This window comes from Hyperoodon ampullatus (genome assembly GCF_949752795.1).
Source record: "Hyperoodon ampullatus genome assembly, chromosome: 10".
NCBI classification, from domain to species: Eukaryota; Metazoa; Chordata; class Mammalia; order Artiodactyla; family Ziphiidae; genus Hyperoodon; species Hyperoodon ampullatus.
The window spans coordinates 68,449,129-68,472,619 of NC_136923.1; the positions used below are offsets into that span (position 1 = coordinate 68,449,129).

The 23,491-nt window shown below is 40.0% G+C and overlaps 1 protein-coding gene across 1 annotated transcript in view; it reads right to left on the bottom strand.

Annotated features, from left to right (window-relative positions):
• Window positions 1-2,173: 2,173 nt before the first annotated feature.
• STK38 (serine/threonine kinase 38) overlaps window positions 2,174-23,491 on the bottom strand; it is a gene marked incomplete at both ends in the record, with an annotated part of 36,531 nt that continues 15,213 nt past the window's right edge. The window contains 10 exons of the mRNA XM_079712516.1: window positions 2,174-2,304; window positions 2,802-2,896; window positions 3,864-3,959; window positions 4,129-4,252; window positions 5,284-5,401; window positions 11,371-11,432; window positions 12,295-12,397; window positions 16,512-16,666; window positions 18,882-19,005; window positions 22,879-22,962. Coding sequence (XP_079568642.1) covers window positions 2,174-2,304; window positions 2,802-2,896; window positions 3,864-3,959; window positions 4,129-4,252; window positions 5,284-5,401; window positions 11,371-11,432; window positions 12,295-12,397; window positions 16,512-16,666; window positions 18,882-19,005; window positions 22,879-22,962 — 1,092 coding nt within the window. The remainder of the gene's footprint in view (window positions 2,305-2,801; window positions 2,897-3,863; window positions 3,960-4,128; window positions 4,253-5,283; window positions 5,402-11,370; window positions 11,433-12,294; window positions 12,398-16,511; window positions 16,667-18,881; window positions 19,006-22,878; window positions 22,963-23,491) is intronic.

Below are 23,491 nucleotides of genomic sequence, written 5' to 3' on the forward strand. Positions count from 1 at the left end.
GTCTCCCCTTGGCCTAACTGCACTTACTGCAATAGTGCCCACTGCCCAGTAACACTGAGCCAGGTGAAAGCACAGACGTGAGGCCAACAGAAGATAGTCTCTTTACATGAACTCCAGTTCAGAAGACTTGTTCTCAGGGAACAAAAAAGCAGGTCCCATCTTCCCTGAGATGGTAAAGCACTTTGCCTAAAGGTGGTCTTCAGTGTTTAACGGTATGCAGACAAAAGGGTGAAGCCATCAGCACTCTGGCTCTTTGAATTACGAGCCACAGACTTATACTATTGTTTTCACACAGTTTATTCAGACATTTAAAAGTTAAAATGTGGGCATTCCCCCCGCAAAACAAATTATCCCCTGCCACTCCCCAACACACAGACTACCTACCACCCTCCCATTACCTCTCATTGGCCATGCTTACCACACACTCTTGCAAACCACATAGGGGTCAAGACCCCAACTATTTGGTAATCCAAAGAAGCTACAAAGTTACACAAAAGAATCTCACTTCCTTTTCACTAGCAAACCATGAATGAAAGAATAAGGGGAAACACATTACCTTCATCCAGAGTTAATATTTCCCTAATATTCTTTTTTCTTCCTCTAAGACATTAAAACCCAAAGCAGTTCCATTTACTACTGTAACTTTGATAGTCCATTTTTCTTTTCTGAATGGCTAAGCTAGGACATACTTTCCTTTCATAGCTGATGTTAACAACCTCAAGACTGGCAGAGAAAGCAGTCTCCCAGCTGTGGCTTGGCTACGACACTCTGCAACAGGCAAAGTTACCACATAGGTGCAAATGATGCTTTAAGAGTTATCAAAAATTTTAAAAGTAATAATGCATTAATATGGAGCCTCCACATTTTTCTGATGCAGCGAAAGTCCTCTAAAGGCAGTGGCAGCTGTGAAAGAAAAGGCACTTTGTGCTAAAATTCAGAGGGTCTCTCTTGAGAACACCACAGCAGAGAGGCCTGGTCAGCCCAGGCCTGCATGTGACCCTTTAGGGTGAAGAGGACCATCCCCCAGGAAGGCATCTGCAAAGGAAAAATTTGTAATCATGATTCCAAGGCAAAATGGTTACTTAATGTTGGGAGAGGAGAAATACTAAGAGGATACAAATACAGTTGCACCAAAGATTGAGGCGTGAACTTCGCACAGATTTGCAGGCTGGCTCTGCACTTTGTATTGGGCTCGTTCCTTCACCACTTGCAGGGAGGTCTGGACACGGAGCAGAAGCAGCACCTTAGCCAAGAGGGTTCTAGGCCTCCTGCTTCTGCCTGGGCTCTCCTTGCTGTGTTCCCAGGAATTAACCGAGGTCCTTTTGGCAGCACTTGTGGGTATTGCTAGTCCACGGCAACATCCAAAGGGATTTTCTAATACAGCCGTGAAGAGAAAGTGAGGATTTTCCACGTGATCCGGGACTCCTTGGCAATGCCCAGTGGCTTTTTGGGCCTTCTAAGAGCAACAAAGGATCAAGCTGGTATCTTCCCATCAACACTCAGAAAAGCAGCGTATTCCAGATGGGCAGAAGGAAATAAATCAAAATGGACTGAGGGTCTTTATCCTAGTACCATAAATAAAGTGCACCATGAATGGAGGCTATAAAAAGCTACTTGCCCGAGGCTGAGGTCTGGGGAGAAACTACCACCATCACCCACTCAGAATGGTGAATCATTTCCTTCAGCCAGAATGCTGGCTACTGAAGCTTTCTTTATTGCTTTATTTCCTTAGTACTATGGAACTTTTAGCTGTAAAGAAAAAAAAATACTTGGTGGGCTTGGTAGCAAGCATGTCACAAAATCACAGGAATTGGCTGATACTCAGTAAGTATATGTTACAATCTCCATGTTGGATGATGGCTGTTTTTCCCCCTTCATTCTGACGAACTTAGGAAAACTCAAGTTTTTTTTAAACATCAAATTGGCTCATGATACTTCTAAAGAAGCAGGATAGCCGTTACTGGCTGATGCAGTAGAAATGGTTGTCTTTGTTCTACAGGTCATCAGATGCGTTATGGAAGAGAATCCACTTACTATCACGTTTCAGGAGTTTACCATGACACGTTGGTAGGTTCCATAAACTTCTTGGAAGCTCTTTCAAAACAGTTATGTGAGAAGAAAGCCATGATGTTGTACAAAGAACTGCTCGATTTAGGATCCCATTTCAAGGAAACTATTTTGCTGCTTTCATGTAGGAAGGTATTGCCCCCCGCGCAGTCAGACCCTCAAAGCGCTTGTATGTGTAATTGATGAAGACCCAGTCTTTGTTCTTGTAGTCAGTGTCAGGGTGATTACTTGTTGCCACTGGGAAAGAAATAGATGTGAGAGTTGATTCACTGCCTTACCCTGATGGACTACTCAGTACTGACACTCAGTACATGACATTCTGAAGAACATACCACAGCTTCTATCTGGGAAAAGTTATTTTTCACTCTGCGAATTTTCTACATTTGCCTGCCTATGTTCTCTGAACCTCATGTTTTTCACAATATTTTAAAAGTTTTATTTTCTCATTTCTGTCATTTCAGATTACCTAACCTTTAATTTAATAAATAACAAGAGAATATATCTTTGTGGTTCACCCACCCAGCTGAGCAGGCTAAATATGGGCGTTTGTATTCACTACTTTCCATTCAACAAGGTCTCACTGCTGCTCTGCATTAACACTGGAAAAATACTTACAAAGAGCCTGAAGACCTGAAGTTCCTCTCCGTGTTCTCTACCCTGATTTGTAAACAACACCCCCAAATTTGGGGGAAATAATGCACTTATAAGGCAGCCTGAGGCAGTGGTAGTATTACCTGTTGGCTTAAGAATATCAGATTCTGGAAACTCATCAAAGTTTGAGGTATCATCAATGCTTTTGATTTCAATAGATATTGCAGCAGGCCTCTCTCTGCCAAGAACAGACATGCCAAAAATTACTACGGTTAGTAAACATATGGATCACAAGTAATCAAGTCTTTCTCCAAAAAAGACCCCTGGTCTGACAAGGGAAGACTGTCCACTGGCAGGCAGCATTAATCTCCTTTGAAAAGCTTATGACCACTGACCAACCACACCAGCTGACTACAACCAAACAAAACTATGATGAAAAAAATGTAGCAATTATTTATAGCTAGGAAGAAAGACAAGAAAAATAAGGAGAAATTAAAATCCAAAGTTAGTAAACTCTCCCTGACAGCCCTGTGTGCTGAAAAGGGAAACTGAACCTCTAAACGCCCCCTTGTGTAGGGCTCTGCCCCTCTTCTACCAGAAGTGCCAACGAGTAGAGTGGCCAAAAGGCAAAGGTAGAAATCACAAGCATGCGAATTAGAACACTATTATGAAATGGATGACAACTTCATCTTCTGCTCAACCAGTGAATGCTGAGGATGGAGGTCTGTGCAGCACTGGCAGCTCTCTGCGAGCCCTGTCCGCAACAGTTTCACGCTTCCCCTCCACTCCCCCTCTGTGCCCTTCCCCACTCCATCCTTCCACTCCTCTCTTCCTTCTCTGTCTCCCAGTGATAGCCTCCACCCTAGGGGCAGGGACAGTCCTGCTGGTGGCTCCTAACACTAGAGAAGTTGGTGTGTTCTTGGTAAAAGCAAGTGCAACATAATGCTTAGGTGGTACTTTCACCATGGAATCCAAAGTTCACTTCACTTTGGAAACGACTGCTGGCTTCAATGTGTCCCGTGGCACACGGATGACAGGAAGCCCCAACTCCCAATCCTCGCCATGAATGAAAATCAGGAAAAGACCCTGAATTTCTAAGAAGCTCTCTTCCCATACTTGGCTTGCCAGTAGTGGTACTTCTAAATTAGTATTAAGCAAACTACAGACTTTCTGAAATTATCCTGAAACTTTGTATATGGATATACCTGATATGTTCCCAGTCAACACCTTCAAAAAAAGAATTACTTTTGATTTCCTCAACTCCAGGGGCTCCAATTCTATGTTCCCATTCACAGCAGAATCTGGAAAAGACAGAGGCCTTTCAGCATACCTCAAGTAGTCTCTTCAGAAAAAGAAAAGGAGAAATGGGAGGAAGGGGGAACCGACCCAGGAAATGATGAAAAATTTTAAAAATAGATTCACTCATGTCAAAAAGCCTGGCTGGGGGACAGGGGAAATGTTCTCTGATACCTCAAAATTAGATCCTTGGCTTTCTCAGAAATAGGAACTTCTGGAGGAAAAGTCAAAGTTTCTTTCCAGTTCATCACCTTCTTATATGTCTCTTGAGGGGTCTCAGAACAGAAAGGTGGGTAGCCTGTAATAAAAAGGGAACTTCGGAGCTTTTACATCCCAGAATTTTGAATCTGAGATTATTTCTCTTCATCTGATTCTAATATATCTTTAATGATCCTGTATGTCCTTCCCTATATGACATGGACAGGATTTCCACTCACCCCAGAAAACATCTAAACCAATTGTTCATTTTCCCCCAAACTCCTAAACCCAAAGTGAAGTTGTGCTTCTGGTACCACTAGGGAGCCAGCTACTAGCTGGAGCTGGAAAAAGGAAGGAGGACAGAAGCAGAGTTGCAGAGGCGGGGCTCACTGTGCCCAAAGAGGAAAACGAAAGGATGAAACAACATCATTAAGAAACGACTCCATTCTAGGAATATCCTTATTTGGGAAAAGTGACCACCATGCCTCTCTTTGAGAACTACAGGTGAGAAGGATAGTCACCATAATACTCCACCTGCCCTCTACACAGACCATATCTGCCTCCACAGGCATGCGTCCAGTGTTCCCAAAGACAACACAGCCAGACGATGCCACACCAGTCATCCACACAGACTCACTCAGGGCCACCACGGACAGATGGGCTCTCCTAGTGCTCAGGCATATGGCCAGCCCCACAGATGTCCCCTAAATACACAGATATTACCAAGCAACAGGGAGAGAGGTCCGAGGGGTCCATGCTCTGAAGGCTTTGAGAGAGAAGGGGGGGACAGCAACTAAGAAGTAAAGAGTGCTCGAGACACGGCCCAGTGAAGGCTCTCTGTACACAATGGGTGTTTGATAAATGCCAGTGAATGAAAGAGTTGCTAGATGGAGGATAGTAAAGTCGAAGAAAACCATGATAAATGATCAACAAAGCCACCAGAGGGTGCCAGGGAGCCAGAATATAGTGGGATACATTTGATGGCCCAGCGTTTTCTACCTAGGAAACTTCACTTTGAAAGACGAGGGGGGAAAAGTGCTCACTTAGATGACCCCCACCTGAAAGTCTATTATCAACATAGGACTCTTTCCTGACTGCACAGAAAAAGTCCCGTGAAAGCACGCAACTTACCGATGAGCATTTCATACATGATCACCCCCAGCGACCACCAATCACAGAGCTTGTTGTACCCGGTCTGCATGAACACCTCAGGAGCAATGTAGTCAGGAGTGCCTACTGTGGAGAAGGCCTGAAACACGTACACACATCAGGAAGCCCAGCAGGAAGGTGGGTGCCCAGAGTTCTGTTCTAGAGACCAAAGGCTACAAGTATCACCTAGAGCTACCCACAAACTAAATAAGCAGGATGGCCAAGCAGCTTAATGGCAAGCCTGGCTTGCCAGAGAACTTCCAAAATGAAAATAAAGCTTTGTCAGTGAGGTGAGAGACCACTCACTAGGTCAAAGGTATCTGTCGTAGCAACTAGTACCATAACTGAGCACCCAGTAAGTGCCAGGCCCTGTACTCCTTTTATGCTTATGAGCCTATGACAAAACTCAGCAAAGAGGACCTTATTCGCCCAACTTTGCAGATAAAACTCTGACGCCCAAAATGGCTTTGCCCAAGCCCTCAGAACTAGTTAACTGGCAGAGCCCGGTTTGGAAATTAAATATCTTGCTCAAAACCATCCCTCTTTCCACCTCTTTAATTTGGAAAATCATAAAGGGAAACTTTATTATCAAAAGCTAAAGTTATAACCTATTGGTCAAAGGTTTATATAAATGTCTGCTTATCAAACTGAAACATTTACGTAACTAGTTCTTAGAAGAGTATTTTCTAAATTCAAGTAATCTACTCTCATATACCAGGACTGCAATACTAGGGGAAGTCCAGTCAAAAAGCCTTCCTGTGCTCAGCATTTGAGGGCTTACCACATGGAAGGCTCCAATCTAAGTGCTTTCCATATTATATAACTTCTAAAGTTAAAAGCTACAGCTGTGTGGACTTTTAAAAATACTTATTATGAAATACTGCAAACATACAGAAAAAAAGCACAGACAATACAACATCATGTATACATTACCCATATTAAAGAGAGGTTAATAATCTGTGATATTTGTCTCAGATCATTCCTTTTTAAAAGAAACAAAACTACAGAAATGATTAAAGCCAGAATCCTTCTCTCCCCACTGAAGTCATAACTACCCTGAAATCATAACTACCCCTGTGCTATGCTTGTATGGATATTTGTATAAATGACATATAACTTCTTGGATATTTCAACTTTTAATAAAGGGTTTCATACTGTACTCCATTATTTTACAGTGCTAAAACTTGTTGTTACTCCATATTATGATTTTGAGATTTATTCATGTAGCTCTAGTTCACCAATTTCACTGCTGTACACTATTCCATTATACAAATGTCACAATGTTTTTTATACATTCTTCTCTAAATAAACACTTACATTGCTTCCAATGTTTCACTATAACAAGTAACACCTGAATAAACATTCTTGTAACACGTCCTGGGCACTGGGTAGTATTGCTGGGTCTTGCATCATGAGCATCTTCAACTTAATCAGACATCATCCAGTTGTCCTCCAAGGTGGTTACATCTATTTAAACATGCCCAGTGGAATGAGCTCCTAGTGCTCCACTTTCACCAACACTTGTCTTTGTCAGACTCTTAAATTTTTACCAATCTGATGAACATGAAATAGGATCTTGCTGTTTTAATTTGCATTTCCCTTATTTCTAGTAAGGTTGAGTGCATATTCATATGTTAATTAGCCATTCAGTTCTTTTTTCTGTGAATTACTACTGTTCAGATCCTTTGACCATTAGGTTTTTTTTCAGTTGAATCATCTTTTTTCTTATTGATTCCTTGGAATTCTTTCTTTTTTAGCTTTTCTTTTTGGCCTCACGGCTTGTGGGATCTTAGCTCCCCGACCAGGGATTGAACCCTGGCCCTGGCAGTGAAAACGTGGAGTCCTAACCACTGGACCACCAGGGAATTCCCTCGTAGTAATTCTTTATTAATCCAAGGCACTAATCCTGATTCAGAACATTAATCCTTTATAGTTTTATATATTGCAAATATCTTCTCCCAGACTGAGGCTTATCATTTTTATTATGATTTTTTTTATTTGTTACATACCAAAAAATGTAAAATTACCAAATTATGAAACATAATAAAATGAATACCCATGAGTCCAAATGAAGAACCAAAATATGTATCACTGATATTATTCAAGCTAACAGTGTACCCACCAGCCCATCCTCCTGCCTCTCCTCCTAACCCCCATGCTCAATTTTATGTTTATCATTCCTCTGCTTTTCTTTTCTTTTTTTTATTTTTTGGCCACACCACGTGGCATGCAGGATCTTAGTTCCCCAACCAGGGAACTGAACCCATGCCCCCTACAGTGGAAGTGTGGAATCCTAACCACTGGAACAACAGGGAATTCCATTCCTCTGCTTTTAAAAAGTAATTCTGCCACATGTGTCTCTCAAAACTGAGATCTTAGTTTTGTTTTTGAGCCTTGTAAAAATATTATACATGCAGTCTTCTGCTACCTGATTTTTCCTCTCAGTATTTTGTTTCTAAAATTGATCCATGATGTCACATGTAGCTGTAGTTCAATTATTTTCACTGCTAAACAATATTCTATTCCAGAATGTAACCATTTTCCTGTCCATGGACACTGGGTTATTTCCAGTTTTTTGCTATTATGAAAATACAATAAACATTCTTATACATGCTTCCTGGTTCAGAGGTACAAGAGTTTCTCCATGGCATCTGACTAGGGATAGAACTGCTGGGTTGTAGGGTATGCACATGAACTATAAGATAATTCCAAAGTAGTTGGACCATGTGGCTTGTCTTTTCATTTGCTTATTATCTTTCAATATATTGAAGGTTTTTTTCCTTTAAAGTAGTAAAATACACCAAGTACTCCTTTACAATTTGTACTTCTTGTACGTTATTTAAGAAGCCCTTCCTTTCTCTGAGGTCATAAATATATTGCCCAGTATTTTTTTCTAAAATTTTTAAAGTTTTATTTTCCATCTACAATTTATTTTTGTGTACACGGTAAGGCAGGAACTCATTTTTTCCATATGGAAAATTGTACACTGTTTTCTTTTAAAAACACATATTAAATAACATAAATGCCAACTGTGTTTTTCTTCAAAGCTTTGGAGTCTGAAACATGGATTGGGCCTTCCCCAAGAAGCAGAAATATTTTAATTCTCATTATAAAAGTTGAGAAACTACAGAAACCCTTCAATTTAGACTAAATATATTCCAGCAAAGCTGAATGTTAAGTAAATCTTATTTGTCCAAAGATTTCTACTATAAAACCAGAGACCTACTGCCACAAAAAAAGAATTTCTTCAAGATACTAAGGTGTAAAAAAAAAAAAAAATCTTGGAGTTATAGAATGTAGGCAACAGCAGGTTCAAAACTGTGATATAAGGTAATGTTCTCACCTGGAAGCTAGAGTCCCACCTTGGGAGCCCATTCGCACTTTAGCACATGGTAGGTATAAATGATCCAGGTACTGCCCCCTTCCCAAACCTTTGTCTATTTTCCATACTGGGGTGTCCTCCAACTTGAAGTTCTTAATACCTCAAATCTACACCCTTCTTTTTCCTTTTGTTGTCTGGGTGTTCACAGTGTCAGCTAGAGCTGTGCTCTAAAAGAGTTTTGTTCATTGTTAATACTCACTTCAAACATATGGTATGTTCCAACTTACGATTTCATTTCAGATTTTAGGGGATATAAAGCAATTTAATTTCCTACTTAATGACTTCTGAAAATTCTACACTCAAAAAAATGAATTGACAAAGATTGGATGCCTGGATGTACCTCATCTTTTATTACCTCTGTGGTTTAATACCTTAAAGTTAACTCATACCTATTGCCTTAATCAGTTACTAGGGCCTAAGAGTTACCCAGGACCATGCTGGTACTACAAATACTAGAATAGGAGTTAATCAGCCAAAGATGAAGCTAAAGCCTCTGCTTTTTTTCAGTGATTCTCAATGGACTGAAAAGTAGCAGGCAGGGTGAACAATTATATATGTTAGGCTTAACCTAGAGCAATAAATTTATATTAAGCATTAACTAATATTAACCTTCCATTTGGTACTAGCTGAATGGGATCACTTACAACAGGTCAAAAGCACAGGGCTAACTAACCTTTTGAAGACTGAAAGTTAGCTTTATTATCTTCAGGTTATCAGAGGAGGTCATATGAGGATGACCACTTCTACTATAGATAGAGTAAAAAGGCAAGAACCTTAACCACAACATGAGAACCTAAGTTTATTCAGATTAAAAAACAGTAACTATTAAAGAACACTTAACTCCAAATATGGAACTTGGGACATTTCCTTCCTTATAGACCTATAAGGGGTTCCTAGTAAGTCTGACATGACCCTTTGGTATATGTCAAAGGGCATAAAGCTCCTCAGAGTACAAGAATAATTTAAGGTATTTAAGCTTAATTACCCCCAAAATTAAAGTGGCCAAAGGTTAAATCTTAGTTTGCTTTTAAAAAAAAATTTTTTTAATCACAGAAGATTTCTTACCTTTTGTTATCCTCCAAAACATAGATAATTATCAGTCTCCCCATAATGCAGGAGCTACTGTTTAAGAAATAGTCTCTTAGATAGAGGGTCTCAACTTTCACTGCACAGTAGAATCACCCAGAGCCCTTTTAAAAATCAGATACCGAGACTATATACCCCAAACCAACTGCATCAGAATCTCTTGGGGTGGGACCCAGCATCAGGAAGTTCTGAAGTTCCCTAGCTGATTCTGGTATGCAGCCAAGGCTAAGATCTACTGCTCTATGAGAGACATAATAGAAGCGCCTGACCAAATCTGCTCCTGACATCCCCTAATCCTTAACAAGCTATGAAAAGAAGGCTATGATGTTACTAGCTATACCAAACTTAAGTATCCCCAAGTTAATGTTAGAAAAGATATCACAGATTAATTTCATTTTCTACATTTCCAAAAGCCCAGGTTTAACATAAAAATCATAATATTCAAAGCATGCTCTTGAGACCCACTGATGGGCCTTAAATGAATCCAAGAAATGCAAGCCTTTCTTTTGATTCTTTCTTAATCCTAAGGCTTCCACTTTCACATATGACTAACAGGTACTTAGTAGCAACCTACTAAATGAGTTATTAAAGATACTATAGAGAACTCTAATTCACTATTTTACTAAGAAGTCTGGCCAAAACACTGTATTTGGCAAACCTGCCAAGTTACAACTGTATACACCAACAAGCAGAAGTGCCACTATTTCTAGCTAATACACATGCATGATCATCATTCCAAGTTAGTCATAGTTTTCCATCCCTGCTGTTCTTGCTTTCTAATGACCAACTGCTATAGTTTAGCTTTACTATTTTCAATTTGCTATTGGGTTTCTAGAAAAGCCTAAGTATGTAGTGATACACATTTCTATTATATCTGGTCAATAATTCTCCAATAACTAGACACTGGGATATGTGCATTGCATTTTATGAACCAATGAGTCAGAATAAAAGTTTGCCTAGACAGCAATATTTCACTGGTGAATTTGTACTATTTAAATAAATTCCAACATGCTATTGATATCAAGGTAAATGCAATAATGTTACTTATTTTTAAGCTTGTAGGGCGTAATTTTATGTGTATATACTCAAATACTAGTAAAGTAAGCATTTCCCTTAAATTTCTCTCCAGTTTTTACCACCAAGTTCCTTTTTCCACCATAAAGTAGGAAAGGGTGGGGCAGGTGAACTGATTTGACTCGGTGAATCAAACTTTTTTAAGTTTGAGAACCACAGCCTTAAAGCTCTGGGTAGGTATTTGTACTTAGTTTCATTTTGCGAGAACTCCATCTTAAATATAACCCCTTTACCACCATAAACATAGGGAAAAGGTAAAACAGGAAGGAAAGGGGTTGTCACCAATGTAAAAGGTCAGAATGAGGTCATCCACTGAAAATGTGACAACCAAAACAACCTCATATTATCTGCCCTCCTTTAAAAGATTACTTTTGGCGCTACCAACATAATGACAGTGCTCTATTAAGGTAATTTAAAACAAGGAATAGGTAAGCTGCAAACATTTATCAAATGCAAATTTATGTGCATACTTTTAAACTGATTCATACTTGGTTTGCAGCATTTAAGAAGCCACAAATATTACTTACTAGCTGGCGTCTGTTTCTTTTCCAGGTTTCTGCTTTCCTTTTGGAATTCATGTTCTGAAAAGCTAAAAGCAGAGAAAACAAGTTCTAATCAAAGTTCAGGAATAAAGTTTACTACTTTTTTAGGTTCTTGTTCAAGCCACATGAGACCCTCAAGTCTTGCTTTTCTGCCCATACATCAATAACTCTGGATGACACATTTCCCAGCAAATTCATAAGCCCAAATCAGAGGCTCTAAAGCGTTAACTCAAAGAATCACACAGTAAGAGTTGTAAGCCACCCTTCTATGTGGATCAGGTGGCCAGAGAGGACACGGACAGGCCTTAAACAAAATTACAGGGAATTTAATCAGAATCACAGGGAATTCAGTCTCATCAGAAGCAAAGGTCCCAAAGTGGACCTAAAACATTCACAACTTCTCAAAATTACTATCAAACTTCCAACAGTAGTAACTGTTACATAATCAGAGACTTCTGAATATGTAATACACTATGGACATAAGCTTCTCAAGGATGAACTGTAATTTTACTACAGAGTTTCAATGGTTTGATAGAGTGAACGTAACTCATAAACTTCTTTCTGCCATGACAGAAAGAAGCACCAAGGATAAATCTAATCTGGAGTTGTTCCCAGGTCTCTTTCCTCTATTACTTTTGCTTGCCTGCTCCTTATTCATCCCTTGTAACCTTCTCAGTAGAGCTCCAAAGAATGCTCTTTTGGACATCTGCCTTTAACACATTTGGTAGCCTTCATCTTGCCTCACCATATAGTACAAATCACAGGCAAACCTGGGAAGGTATTTTTACTCTCTAAAGACTCAAACTGTGAGAATCTCCTAATCCATCCCACATATTTTGGTTACCAGGGGAACAGCTCTTCCAGGCCCAGTTAAGGGATAAAAAGGCTAACATCACTGTTAACACTTACTGAAATCACTGGGGAGGCTGTGGTTCAGATTCCTATAAAATTCTGTCCTATGTGCTTTTTTCAGTCCTGTGCAAAGGCCAAAGTCAGAAAGTTTCACGTGGCCCTATGGGGGAGGAAACAAGGTAATGAATGGATGAACATTCATGGATGTGGAACAGAACATTATCTTCTCCAGCTCGGTGCAGTATCCATTGCAGCTCCACAGCCAAAGGATGCTGCTTTTTCTTTTACTACAGGGAGAAATATATAATAGCAAACAAATTCTTTAAAGATCACCCCAAATCCTATTATACAAATAAAAGTATTTTCATTTTTGCACATTACCTTTGTCTTTGTCCAAATATAAACTTTAAAACTAGTTGAACCCTCCATGGCATCTAACTTTTTTTTCACTTTTTTAAAATATTGAAATATAGTTGGCATACAATATTGTATTAGTTTCAGGTGTATCCACAGCATCTAATTTTACTTCTTAAACTAACTCAATCAAATATTCTTCTGTTTCTTCAAAATCATTTTTAATGTCTACATAATATTCAAATGACTTAGTACATCGCTGTCTACCTATCCCCCTATACTGGATGCTTAATCCACTCTCAAAGCACCCCTGTGCCAGAGAGGGCCTGTGTTCCCAACCCTAATCACGCATGGTACAGAAGATGGTCTTAATAAATGGCTGTTAAATGATGAGTAAATAAACAAATCTTTGTTCATATAGCTCTTTCTCCACTTGAATTATTTCATCAGAATAAATGCCAAGGAGTAAACTATTCCAAAGACAAAGGGAATAAACTTTATTGCACAGTTATTGACAAATATTGCCACACTGTATTCCAATCATAAGTCTCTGACTTTATCATTCTCTTCAAAGAAAACTCACACCTCCTGTGAGCCAGGCACCATGCCTTTAAGTGTGCTGTCTCATTCTTAAGCCACACTTCACAGACTCAAGAGTCATTAAATGACTTTGGGGTGAAATGGCAGAACCAAAGCCAGAAATCAATGCTCTCTCTCTCCAGACCAGGATTACTTAACCTCTCCAACCCCCTGATCTCATCTGGAAAATGGGAATAATGATATCTTCCTGGAAAGAATGATGAGAATTAATGCATGTAAGGCTCCTAACCTGGTATCTGGCTCATGACTAGCCCTAAGGAAGAGGAAGGTGTTCTTGGGGTGGTGAGATTTTCCTTGCAGGACATTTGGTCCACGCCAAAATATCCTTGATACTTGGCTCTGTCCAAAACCATTTGGCATGGATACTTTGGACTGGACCAAATTGCAAGGAATTTTTTGCATGGACCAAACGTCTTATGAACATTTTAGACAGGACCAAATCTCCACTAACCAAAATTTTAAGTAGATAAGGAGGTAAAATCAAAAACAGGGGAGGGACTCCTGATGCTCAGGGATCTATACTGCTCAAGGTCACACAATTAAAAGTGATGTGGCCAAGGTCTGAGCTCCAATGACTCATCTGTGGTCTTTCCATGATACCACCTTCCTTCAGTCCGTAACATACAAACTTCCCAGCGTACAAGGCTACAGAAGCTTTGCTTAGGGTCAGGTTTTTGGAGGTTTTTTTATCCCATTAGGGGTGTGTGTGTGTGTCTGTCTGTCTGTCTGTCTTTGGTAAACTACCAAAGACAAAAGACAGCTTTGGGCCTGCTAACCTAGTATCTTCCTTTAAGACTTGCAAATAACCTGTTCTGCAAGCCAAGGAAGTGTTTTATAGTTCTCATAATTACTTGATTTACCTGGACACCTCCAAGAAAAAGTGTCTTAAAAAGCAGTGCCGGGGCTTCCCTGGTGGCGCAGGGGTTAAGAATCCGCCTGCCAATGCCAGGGACATGGGTTCGAGCACTGGTCCGGGAAGATCCCACATGCTGCGGGGCAACTAAGCCCGTGAGCCACAGCTACTGAGCCTGAGCTCTAGAGCCTGTGAGCCACAACTACTGAGCCCATGCACCACATCTACTGAAGCCCATGTGCCCTAGAGCCCATGCTCCACAATAAGAGAAGCCACCACAATGAGAAGCCCATGCACCGCAACAAAGAGTAGCCCCCGCTCACCACAACTAGAGGAAGCCTGCACACAGCAACGAAGACCCAACACAGTCAAAAATAAATAAATACATTTATTTAAAAAAAAAAAAAAAAAAAGCAGTGCCTGGAGCAAATGTTATTCAAACCTAAATTTTCAGGGAACTCTGTAGCTCTTCTGAGTATACAGCAGGAACTCAAAATGTCTACATTTTTACTTCTATAATCTATATGGCTAAACACATATATGAGCTCTCCTCTACAAGTCTGGGCTAGCATATTGTAGAGAGCATGTCTGCACCAAACAGGGTTCCCAAATCCACCTCAGCTAGACTGGGTCCCCAAGCTCTTGGCCTTCAGTATGTTTGCTGACCTTGAACACAGACTACGGCCTACAACTAAGCGAGAACTAAGGCACCTGGGGTACAGGACCAAGGCATCTGAACCCAAGACCACACAAAGTAGGGCTACTGCTTTATTAAAAATATATCTGGGACTTCCCTGATGGCGCAGTGGTTAAGAATCCGCCCGCCAATGCAGGGGAAAAGGGTTTGATCCGTTCGGTCCGGGAAGATCCCACATGCGGTGGAGCAACTAAGCCCGAGAGCCACAACTACTGAGCCCACACGCTGCAACTACTGAAGCCCGTGCGCCTAGAGCCCGTGCTCCGCAACAACAGAAGCCACCGCAATGAGAAGCCCACGTACCACAACGAAGAGTAGCCCCCACTCACTGCAACTAGAGAAAGCTCGTGTGCAGCAATGAAGACCCAAGGGAGCCAAAAATAAATTAATTAATTTAAAAAAAAAAGAAAACCCTTCTATCAGGCACAGTTTAAAAAATATATATATATATATATATCTGAACTTAAGGACAGAAAAATAATTTCATATACATTAAATACCAAGCTATTTACTTTTACGATGCTAACTGTACATAAACTGACACAAACAGAAAAGGTACTAAAGCCATTTTACTAAAATAGTGGTGATCTTTGAACGATAACATTATAAGTATTTTTCTTCTTTATAGCTCTCTGTATTGTTCAAATTTTCCACTACGTATATACATTATTCTTAAAATAAAGAAAAAAACTATTAACTAGAAGAAACTATCTGACAAACCTCCTACCCTCTTTAAACAGAAAGATTAAGGTTTTCAAAGAACGTAGACCAAAACTTCAGATTTTTCAAAGACTGTTATCAAAAGACAGTAAGAGACAGCTTCCCTGGTGGTACAGTGGTTGAGAGTCCACCTGCCGATGCAGGGGACATGGGTTTGTGCCCCGGTCCGGGAAGATCCCACATGCCGCAGAGTGGCTGCGCCCGTAAGCCATGGCCACTAAGCCTGCGCATCCGGAGCCTGTGCTCCGCAACGGGAGAAGCCACAACAGTGAGAGGCCTAGGAATTAAATTTACTTTCCTACTTAAAAGAAAAATTCAGTCTAGACAACAATTCTATGTACCAGAACACAACAACCTAGAATCTTAGAGCTGGAAGAGACTTTGGAGCTTCTCTGGATCAATATATTCACTTTATAGATAAGTGAGGTCCAGACAGTGGAGGAACTTGCCAAGGAGCATCCAACAATTTAGCAGCACACGGATTCTCTTCTGATTTGTTGTGAGTTTTAAGAATCAGGCAACTAACCTCATCTGCATGTCTAAAGATGACTACAAAAAGGCCATCACGGAGACTGAGCAGGACTCTGCCCTAAGCAGGGGGCCCCCCCCCCCCGCAGGATTTGGAACCTGAACTTTGTGGCAGATTATTGTTGCTGTCGCCTTACTTCCTGGTTCTTGGCTGGGATCCTCAACAGATGAGGTTGCCCAACAAAAGGGCTCTCGATAGGTGATGCATTAGTACAGTTAATTATATGCTAAGAGAAGATGACTATCTTTGGTTTTATTACAAAATAACTTAAATCAATTTTATTCTTCATCATTTTCCAAAATGTTCTTTATCTTTACGAGGAACGTTCAGTCAAATTATGGAATTCATAAGCCTTTCAGAGAAAGTAAGTAACAGCAAACTTACCTGTAAGAAAAAGAAAAAAATATACCGGGTAGCTCACAGCTCCCCTACTGTGATTACCGCAAGCCACACAGGTGTTAAAGCAGAGGCTGCTCAGACAGGTAAAGACACGCTGGTCAGGCTGCTACTCCCCACAGTACCTTGCTGTCCAGGAGAAGGTTGTCTGGTTTGATGTCTCTGTGGATGAATCCGAGTTGGTGGATGGAGTCTATGGCTAATACTGTCTCTGCTGCATAAAACTGAGTCTCCTCTTCTGTCAGTGTGTCTTTCTTCATCAGCAGGGTCATCATGTCCCCTGGAAACAAGAAGATAGAAAGAACACACACACACACAAAACAACACACGAATAAATGCCAGTTTTCAATATGTCTCCCCTATCTGCCAATGCAAGGTGGTGCTAAACAGGCCTCTGCTCTGTCCCAGAGATTACCCACTGACAGGCGGAAATGCCCAATATGAGCAGAAATGGTAAGCAGTTTCTAACACTTAAAAGGTAAAATTCACAGCCAGGGATTGCACAACCCTTTCACCTAAGCTAACTGATGCTGACCCCTGAGCTGTGATTTCCCTTTTACTTTGGAGAGAGAAAGGAAATTTCTCTCACACTAAAATAAATAAATAAGTAGACAAATAAATTTGCTTAAGATAATTTTTTGGACTAGGGGAAAAGCTACTTTACTTTTCACTTTGCACAAATATCTGCAAACTTCTCTCTACCTAGAACCAAATGGCATTTCCATATACGCTGTACTGCCATTATCAGAGAGGCTGAAATGCCAAACAACAAAAACGTAAAAATTCTGGGAGGCTGAGAACAAGCTCTCCGATGTTTATTCACAAAACACTACAACATAAATAAAAAGGTGGGATTTAGGTAGCAAAGTGTTACTCAACAAAAGCTAAATATGAACTGAAAATGATGCTACAGACTAGGATGTGTAATAGCTGCCTCCCAAAAGTACACGGTGAACACCTCCCTAGATCAGTTGGGTTTTTTCTCCAGTGTTTTATTATAGGTACTTAAATATACACCAAAATGCTTTATGCAACTTTTACAACACATCAGTATTTTAGCAGTTAAAAGGTAACCTTAGTTTTCTGCAAAGTCAAAATTTAATTATTTCTGCTTAATACCATCAACATAAAATGGTGGAAAAAAGATTCTGATCCTAACTCAACAGTCAGACAAAAGCAAAGCAAAGGAAATATGAATAAGCAGTTTAAAGCTAAAAGAAACAGGAAAGATTCAGTTTAGATCACATAGGAAGACATTTATATTAGAAAACAGGGAAAAGAGATAGAAACCTCTGATTTTAATAGAGCACCAGGTTGCTTTTTAAATTTAATTTAGAACTTTGAGGGAATTTTTGTATTCTTGGAGAAAAGTGGATATTTTACCCTTGGGCAAAAATTAAGCCATTTATTAAAATGCTTTTTGCCCCAAAACTTGAAAAACATGATTGCCTTATCACTCCTGGCAGCCACTCATTCAATCTGGAGGCACATCAGAGACTCAGGCTGGCTCTAAGTTATCTGCAAGGCCTTAGTGCTGTGGCCCCACCTGTGTGGGCTTGCCCAGATGATCAGAGTGCTCAGGCCAGGCGGCCTATGGCTCTGCAGGCCAGCTCCACCAGGTGCAAAGGGCAGGGTCCAGGAGACAAGAGAGTCTATGGAAGATGGTGCAGGTAAGGTTTGAGGAGACACATGTCAAGGGGCTGGCTGGTTACTGAACTGGTTCTTACTCCCATTTAACGACTGGCATCTAAATGTTAAAAAGTTTCTCCTCATTCTATCAGATAGGTTCTTTTCTAGCCTTCATCAGTTGTTAATAAAAAATTATTGATGACCCTAAATCTAAACTAAAGGTTGTCACAAGATCAAATATTACACCACAATTATATTAGTTTTGCTATAGAAGCAAAAAAGAAAAAGTTTTCTTTCTTTCCTACCAGTGTGCTCACAGTTTGTCTGCTCACTGGGAAACAGACTGTGTTCCCCAGAACAGATGCATGCTCTGTTCTGGGTGTACTTTGGAGCTGTCTCAGAAGATGCACATGCCGAGTTACATAAAACTTGAAATCTCAGAAATGAGAAACTGATTGTGACTACTAATATAGGTAATGAGAAATTCACTTTTTAAAAGTTATAGAAAAAAAGTTGAAGCACAGAATGTAATAGCTTCAATTCTGTCACTGGGGTAACTAATTATACATGATTCCACTGAAAGGAGGGCAGGCAAAGCCCCTAGTTTATTCCTATATATTTAGAAAGAAAAAGAAAAGAAAGAAATATCCATCTGAAATTATGAGAATGAAGGAGGTTACTTTTATGGCCCTAAAGCTGTAGGAAGGCACCCCAGCACAGACAGGTTACTGACCTCCTTACAGACCTAAAAAGATACAGAAAGCAACTTTGTGAGCACGATTAAAAGTAGAAAGGAGGGTTAATTGATGTGATAGAGAAACCACAAAACAAAAAGGAAAAATGACCTTTCATCGTCAAGTAATTACCTCCGGGCAGGAACTCCATGATTAGGTAGAGGTTTAGCTTATCCTGAAAACTATAGAACATTTTCACAACCCACAAACTGTCTGCCTCCACTAGAATGTCACGCTCCGCACGAATGTGGCCAACCTGGAGGTACACGCATTTGATTAATGACAAGCCTTGCTCTGCTTTATTAGACTGTATATTTGTTTAAACAATTTAAATACTGTTTTGAGTATTAAACTATGATGACACAAAAGATCTAATTTATGCTTAGGCAAACCTACTAACTCAAAATTGACAACATTTGACTTGAAGGTATTCAGTGATGAAAACTTGAGTGATGAAAAGCTTAAAAAATGGCAAAATCAATGGCTTGAATGCAAAGGGAAACTTTAACAGTGCTATAAATGGAACCTCTGATTAGTTAAAATTACCATCCTTTTGCATATCTTTTTTGTCCTAATAATCCTTTTTGATAGAAACAAGTCCCCAAGATGAGACTCTCTAAACACATCCTCCCTCAGGTCTTCAGTGACATCTGCAAAGACAATGCCTTGGTTGACAATTCCAGAATACTCTGATGCCACAACATTCAGTTCACTGCTGTGCACACAGGATGTGCTCGATCAGTTCTTACTGAACTTAAATATAAGAACACCTAAGAAAAGTTGTAGATTCAAATTTATGACCTTGCCGTTTTCTATTTTTACTGAAATATCTAGCTAGGAAGACCAAGTTGCCAAAGGTTTGGGAGAATTACTTCATTAATTTATTATTATCAAGTTTACCTTATCTACTTTAAGTATATAATAGTAATCAAAACACTGCTGCATATTATCAAGTCCCACCCCCTCTCCTCTTATATAAGCATCACAAGATGCAAAACTGGGTTGAATCAGGTCTAAATTTATTAAGACCCAGTCTAATCCTTGAATAGAGGTTTTGACCTTAACATATGTTCCAGGGCTGGACCTCCTAGAATATGTTCAGAGGTAAAGATATACCAAGTTCACAAACCAGCACTTCTATTGGCAAACTCAGCCCATGGTTTTTGTTTTGAGACAATGTGCTGTATGCTTGTTTGTTTTACTGGGATGTCTTTACCAAAGACACAGATCCCAGCCCTCTCTCCTGTCCTACACCTAACCTGCCTCATTCTTCCATGCTAACTCCCACAGGTCTAAGAGCATTTGAGTTTTCAGTTTCTACTAAAATTGTTCTTTAGGAAATTTTAAAATAAATTCATTGTCTTAAAACGGGTCTCTAGTACCAGTCTGCAGCCTGTTAGGAACCGGGCCGCACAGCAGCAGGCGAGCAAGCGAAGCTTCATCTGCTGCTCCCCATCACTCCCCATCGCTTGCATTACCACCTGAAACATCCCACCTCCCTCCGCCAGTCCGTGGAAAAATTGTCTGCCACGAAACCGGTCCCTGGTGCCAAAAAGGTTGGGGACTGCTGTCTTAGAAAATTTACATTTTTACATCTCTACTTATGGTATGAGGGTGGGAAAAATGGAAGAAGATAAGGGTGATAAGGAACAGTGCTATAAAATCATGAAGAAGCCAAATAATGCTTTGAGGAAATGCTCATGCCAAAAATGCATTGCTAAAATGCAGACCTGGCTATGACCCAGTCAATTACTACACGAAGACCATACACGGCAACATTCACCCACCTCTGCTTCCCCTGTCTCCTGTTAAGGCCTCTACCTACTGCAGGGATGTATGGAAAAGAACAGACACTACCACTGCCACTTGTCACTCGCCTCAGAGGGCAGGATGCTGACTGCAACATTCTCAGTTTGTCACAGGGAAAGCTACAGGTACTGTGACCATACCTTGCCCTTCTCTCCTGGGGCTGAGACAGCAGCTAAGAACCTCAAGATCTAGGGGTGGAGTCAGGTGATTTTAGGGTAGGGGAGGGAAGAGCCAGAGGTGCAACTCAAACTAGACTTCCCTTTCCCCTGTTTCATAAATATAGAACGGGGTGGGGGAATCACATGCTAGCTGCTACCCTGGGCACTAGGAAAGCAGAGATGAAAGTCAGTCTTTGGTTCCATCCTAACACTATACTGGCATCACAACTGGAGGTTTTCCTTTTGCACTGGAAGAGAAACATGAAGAGACTAGCTACATGCTGGTCTCTTATCCTTTAAAATTTATTTTCCAGGCAGCAGAAATTTCCATCTTGTGGGACAGAATAACCACCTGAACTCTCAGTGGGTAGCTGTAATTCCTGCTCAGTTTTGTAACAGCAAGCAAAAAGTTTTCCTCTGGATAAGCCACCTATACCTACAAAAAGTTAGGCTCTGAATCTATACTTTGTCAGCCCCACCCAGAAGTGATGGATTTGCCCCACAAAGCTGCTCATGCTTCCTCAAGACAGCTGACCCAGGTAGAGTCTGTGGCCAGAAACTTTCATTGGACCACACTGAGATCAAACTTAAAGAGCTGAGTCCATCAGCAAGGTGAGCTACTAATTTAAGTTAATGCATCATTTAAAATCTTAATTTTAAACATTAAAATTTTTAACAGAACAGACATGTCCTTTATTTTCATGTAGAAAATTTTTAGAAACTGATTTTGCAGAAGGTACAGTACTTGAGCAATGTTTTTACACAATATGTTTGGATCATCCTGTTACCATTTCTGTTACCTCTGGCGCATGCTATGAAGGATTAATAAGTCAAACTCATGATGTGTACTTCTCTTTACGATTTTATTCTGAATGCTAATCATTTGATAAAGGAAGATTTTGAGTCTTGCTTAAAACTATAGGAAATATATCTTGTAAAAATAGAATTTACTTGTGAAATACAAAATATACTGACTAATCAATACAGCCTTAAATTTTTCTTTTCAAGATTAACTGAAACTCTTTCAGTGCCTACACCCATATCTCACACTAATTTTTTTTTTACACTAATTTTTTAGATATAAATAGGGCTAGTGTGCATTTTGAATAAGGTTGGTGTTAGCATAAACTATATTGTCTGAAGATATACTGCCAGGGTATTTGATACTCTCGACCAAAATTCCTGGGAGTCTAAAGCTTCTGGGTAATATCAGAAAATTAAAGAGAAAATTAAAATTCCAAATTTTGAGCTGGCGCTTAAATGAAGGGCAGAGAAGCCTTGGTGATTACATCTCCTCTCGAGCAGCAGGAAGGACTGGGTGTGGGGCTGGCCTCCATCCTGGCTCTTAGGCTCTGTATCCAGAGCTCTTCTTTCCATGGGGTCTCTCTGCCCTCCTGTAGCAACTGGTATTCTACAGGATATTTGCAGGTGTCACGGATTACAATCTGTTCTTAAGCAACCTGCTAAATTAAACTACATTTATAGGAAGTCTGCATTCTCATTTTTAATGTATTGTCCAATATTTAAAATCTTAGTTATTCTACATGAAGTACTTAATGCATCTTATAAATCTATTTGCAAAGTAGGTTTGAGGTTTTAGAAAGTATTCTTATCATTAAAGGAGAATCTGCATTGCTCTGCCGTTTGCATTATATTTTTTCAAATGCATTCCAAAAGAAGACTGGTCTTAGGTAGTGATGAGACACTGAGAAGACCCAACTTTTGTTTGCATGTACAGAATGAAGCATGGTAAGACACATTTTAGATCGCAAATTCTAATTCCTAAGCCTCAGTTCCAAGGTGTATATACAACTTCTATCTCTCAGCATTCAGTAAGGAACATGCTACCACAGTAAGAAAGACCTCAAAAAAAGGCTCCTGATGACAAGGACAGCTTGTGATCAACTGGGAGACACAAATATCAGATACTTCTCTAGTAGGTTTTCAAATTTAAAAAGTCTGCACATAATGTATAGGTATTATTTGTACTTTTAAAATACATGTAACTCCTTCTTTTGGGGAGAAAGAAAAGTAATATTCATACATGACAGGGCTAAAGAAAACTAAAATAGGAATATACACTTCAATTAAGCAAAAAGAACAGTTCTAGGAGACAAAAATTTATAAGCTGACTAAAATCGCTGCTTCAATTGTGCTTTTACCTGTTCTTTTTCAAGCATATCTGCTTTACGGAGTATTTTCATTGCATACACATGCCCTGTATCTTTCTTCTGAACAAGCCGCACCTAAAAGTTATAAAGAAATGCCAAAAGTTCACAATGCCAAGCTAATGCTTTCATGTGTTATAGGAAGTAATATTTAAACTGGAAAAGTACTGCAATTTTTATATAAGCAACTAGCAATAACAAAGCAGAAGAAAATGCTTTTCAATGTCCCAAAATGGATATATTACACACAGTGAAGTCAGTGCTGGAAACATCCTCAAATATCTCCACATCTGAACAGCTCTGGCTCCCTAGTTGAACAAATCAATCTAATTTTAAACCCTCACTGTGGGAATTCCCTGGCGATCCAGCGGTTAAGACTCGGCACTTTCACTGCCAAGGGCCCGGGTTCAAACCCTGGTCGGGGAACTAAGATCCCGAAAGCCACGTGGCGTGGCCAAAAAGAAAAAAACAAACCCTCACTCTGGAACTTAAGGACTCATTAAACCCATGGCACATGTCAAGCAGTCAGCTCAGAAAACCTAAGGAAATGATTACAACAATGTTTAAAACAATAGCAAAAGCTCAGGTATAGAAAAAAAATGCCTGG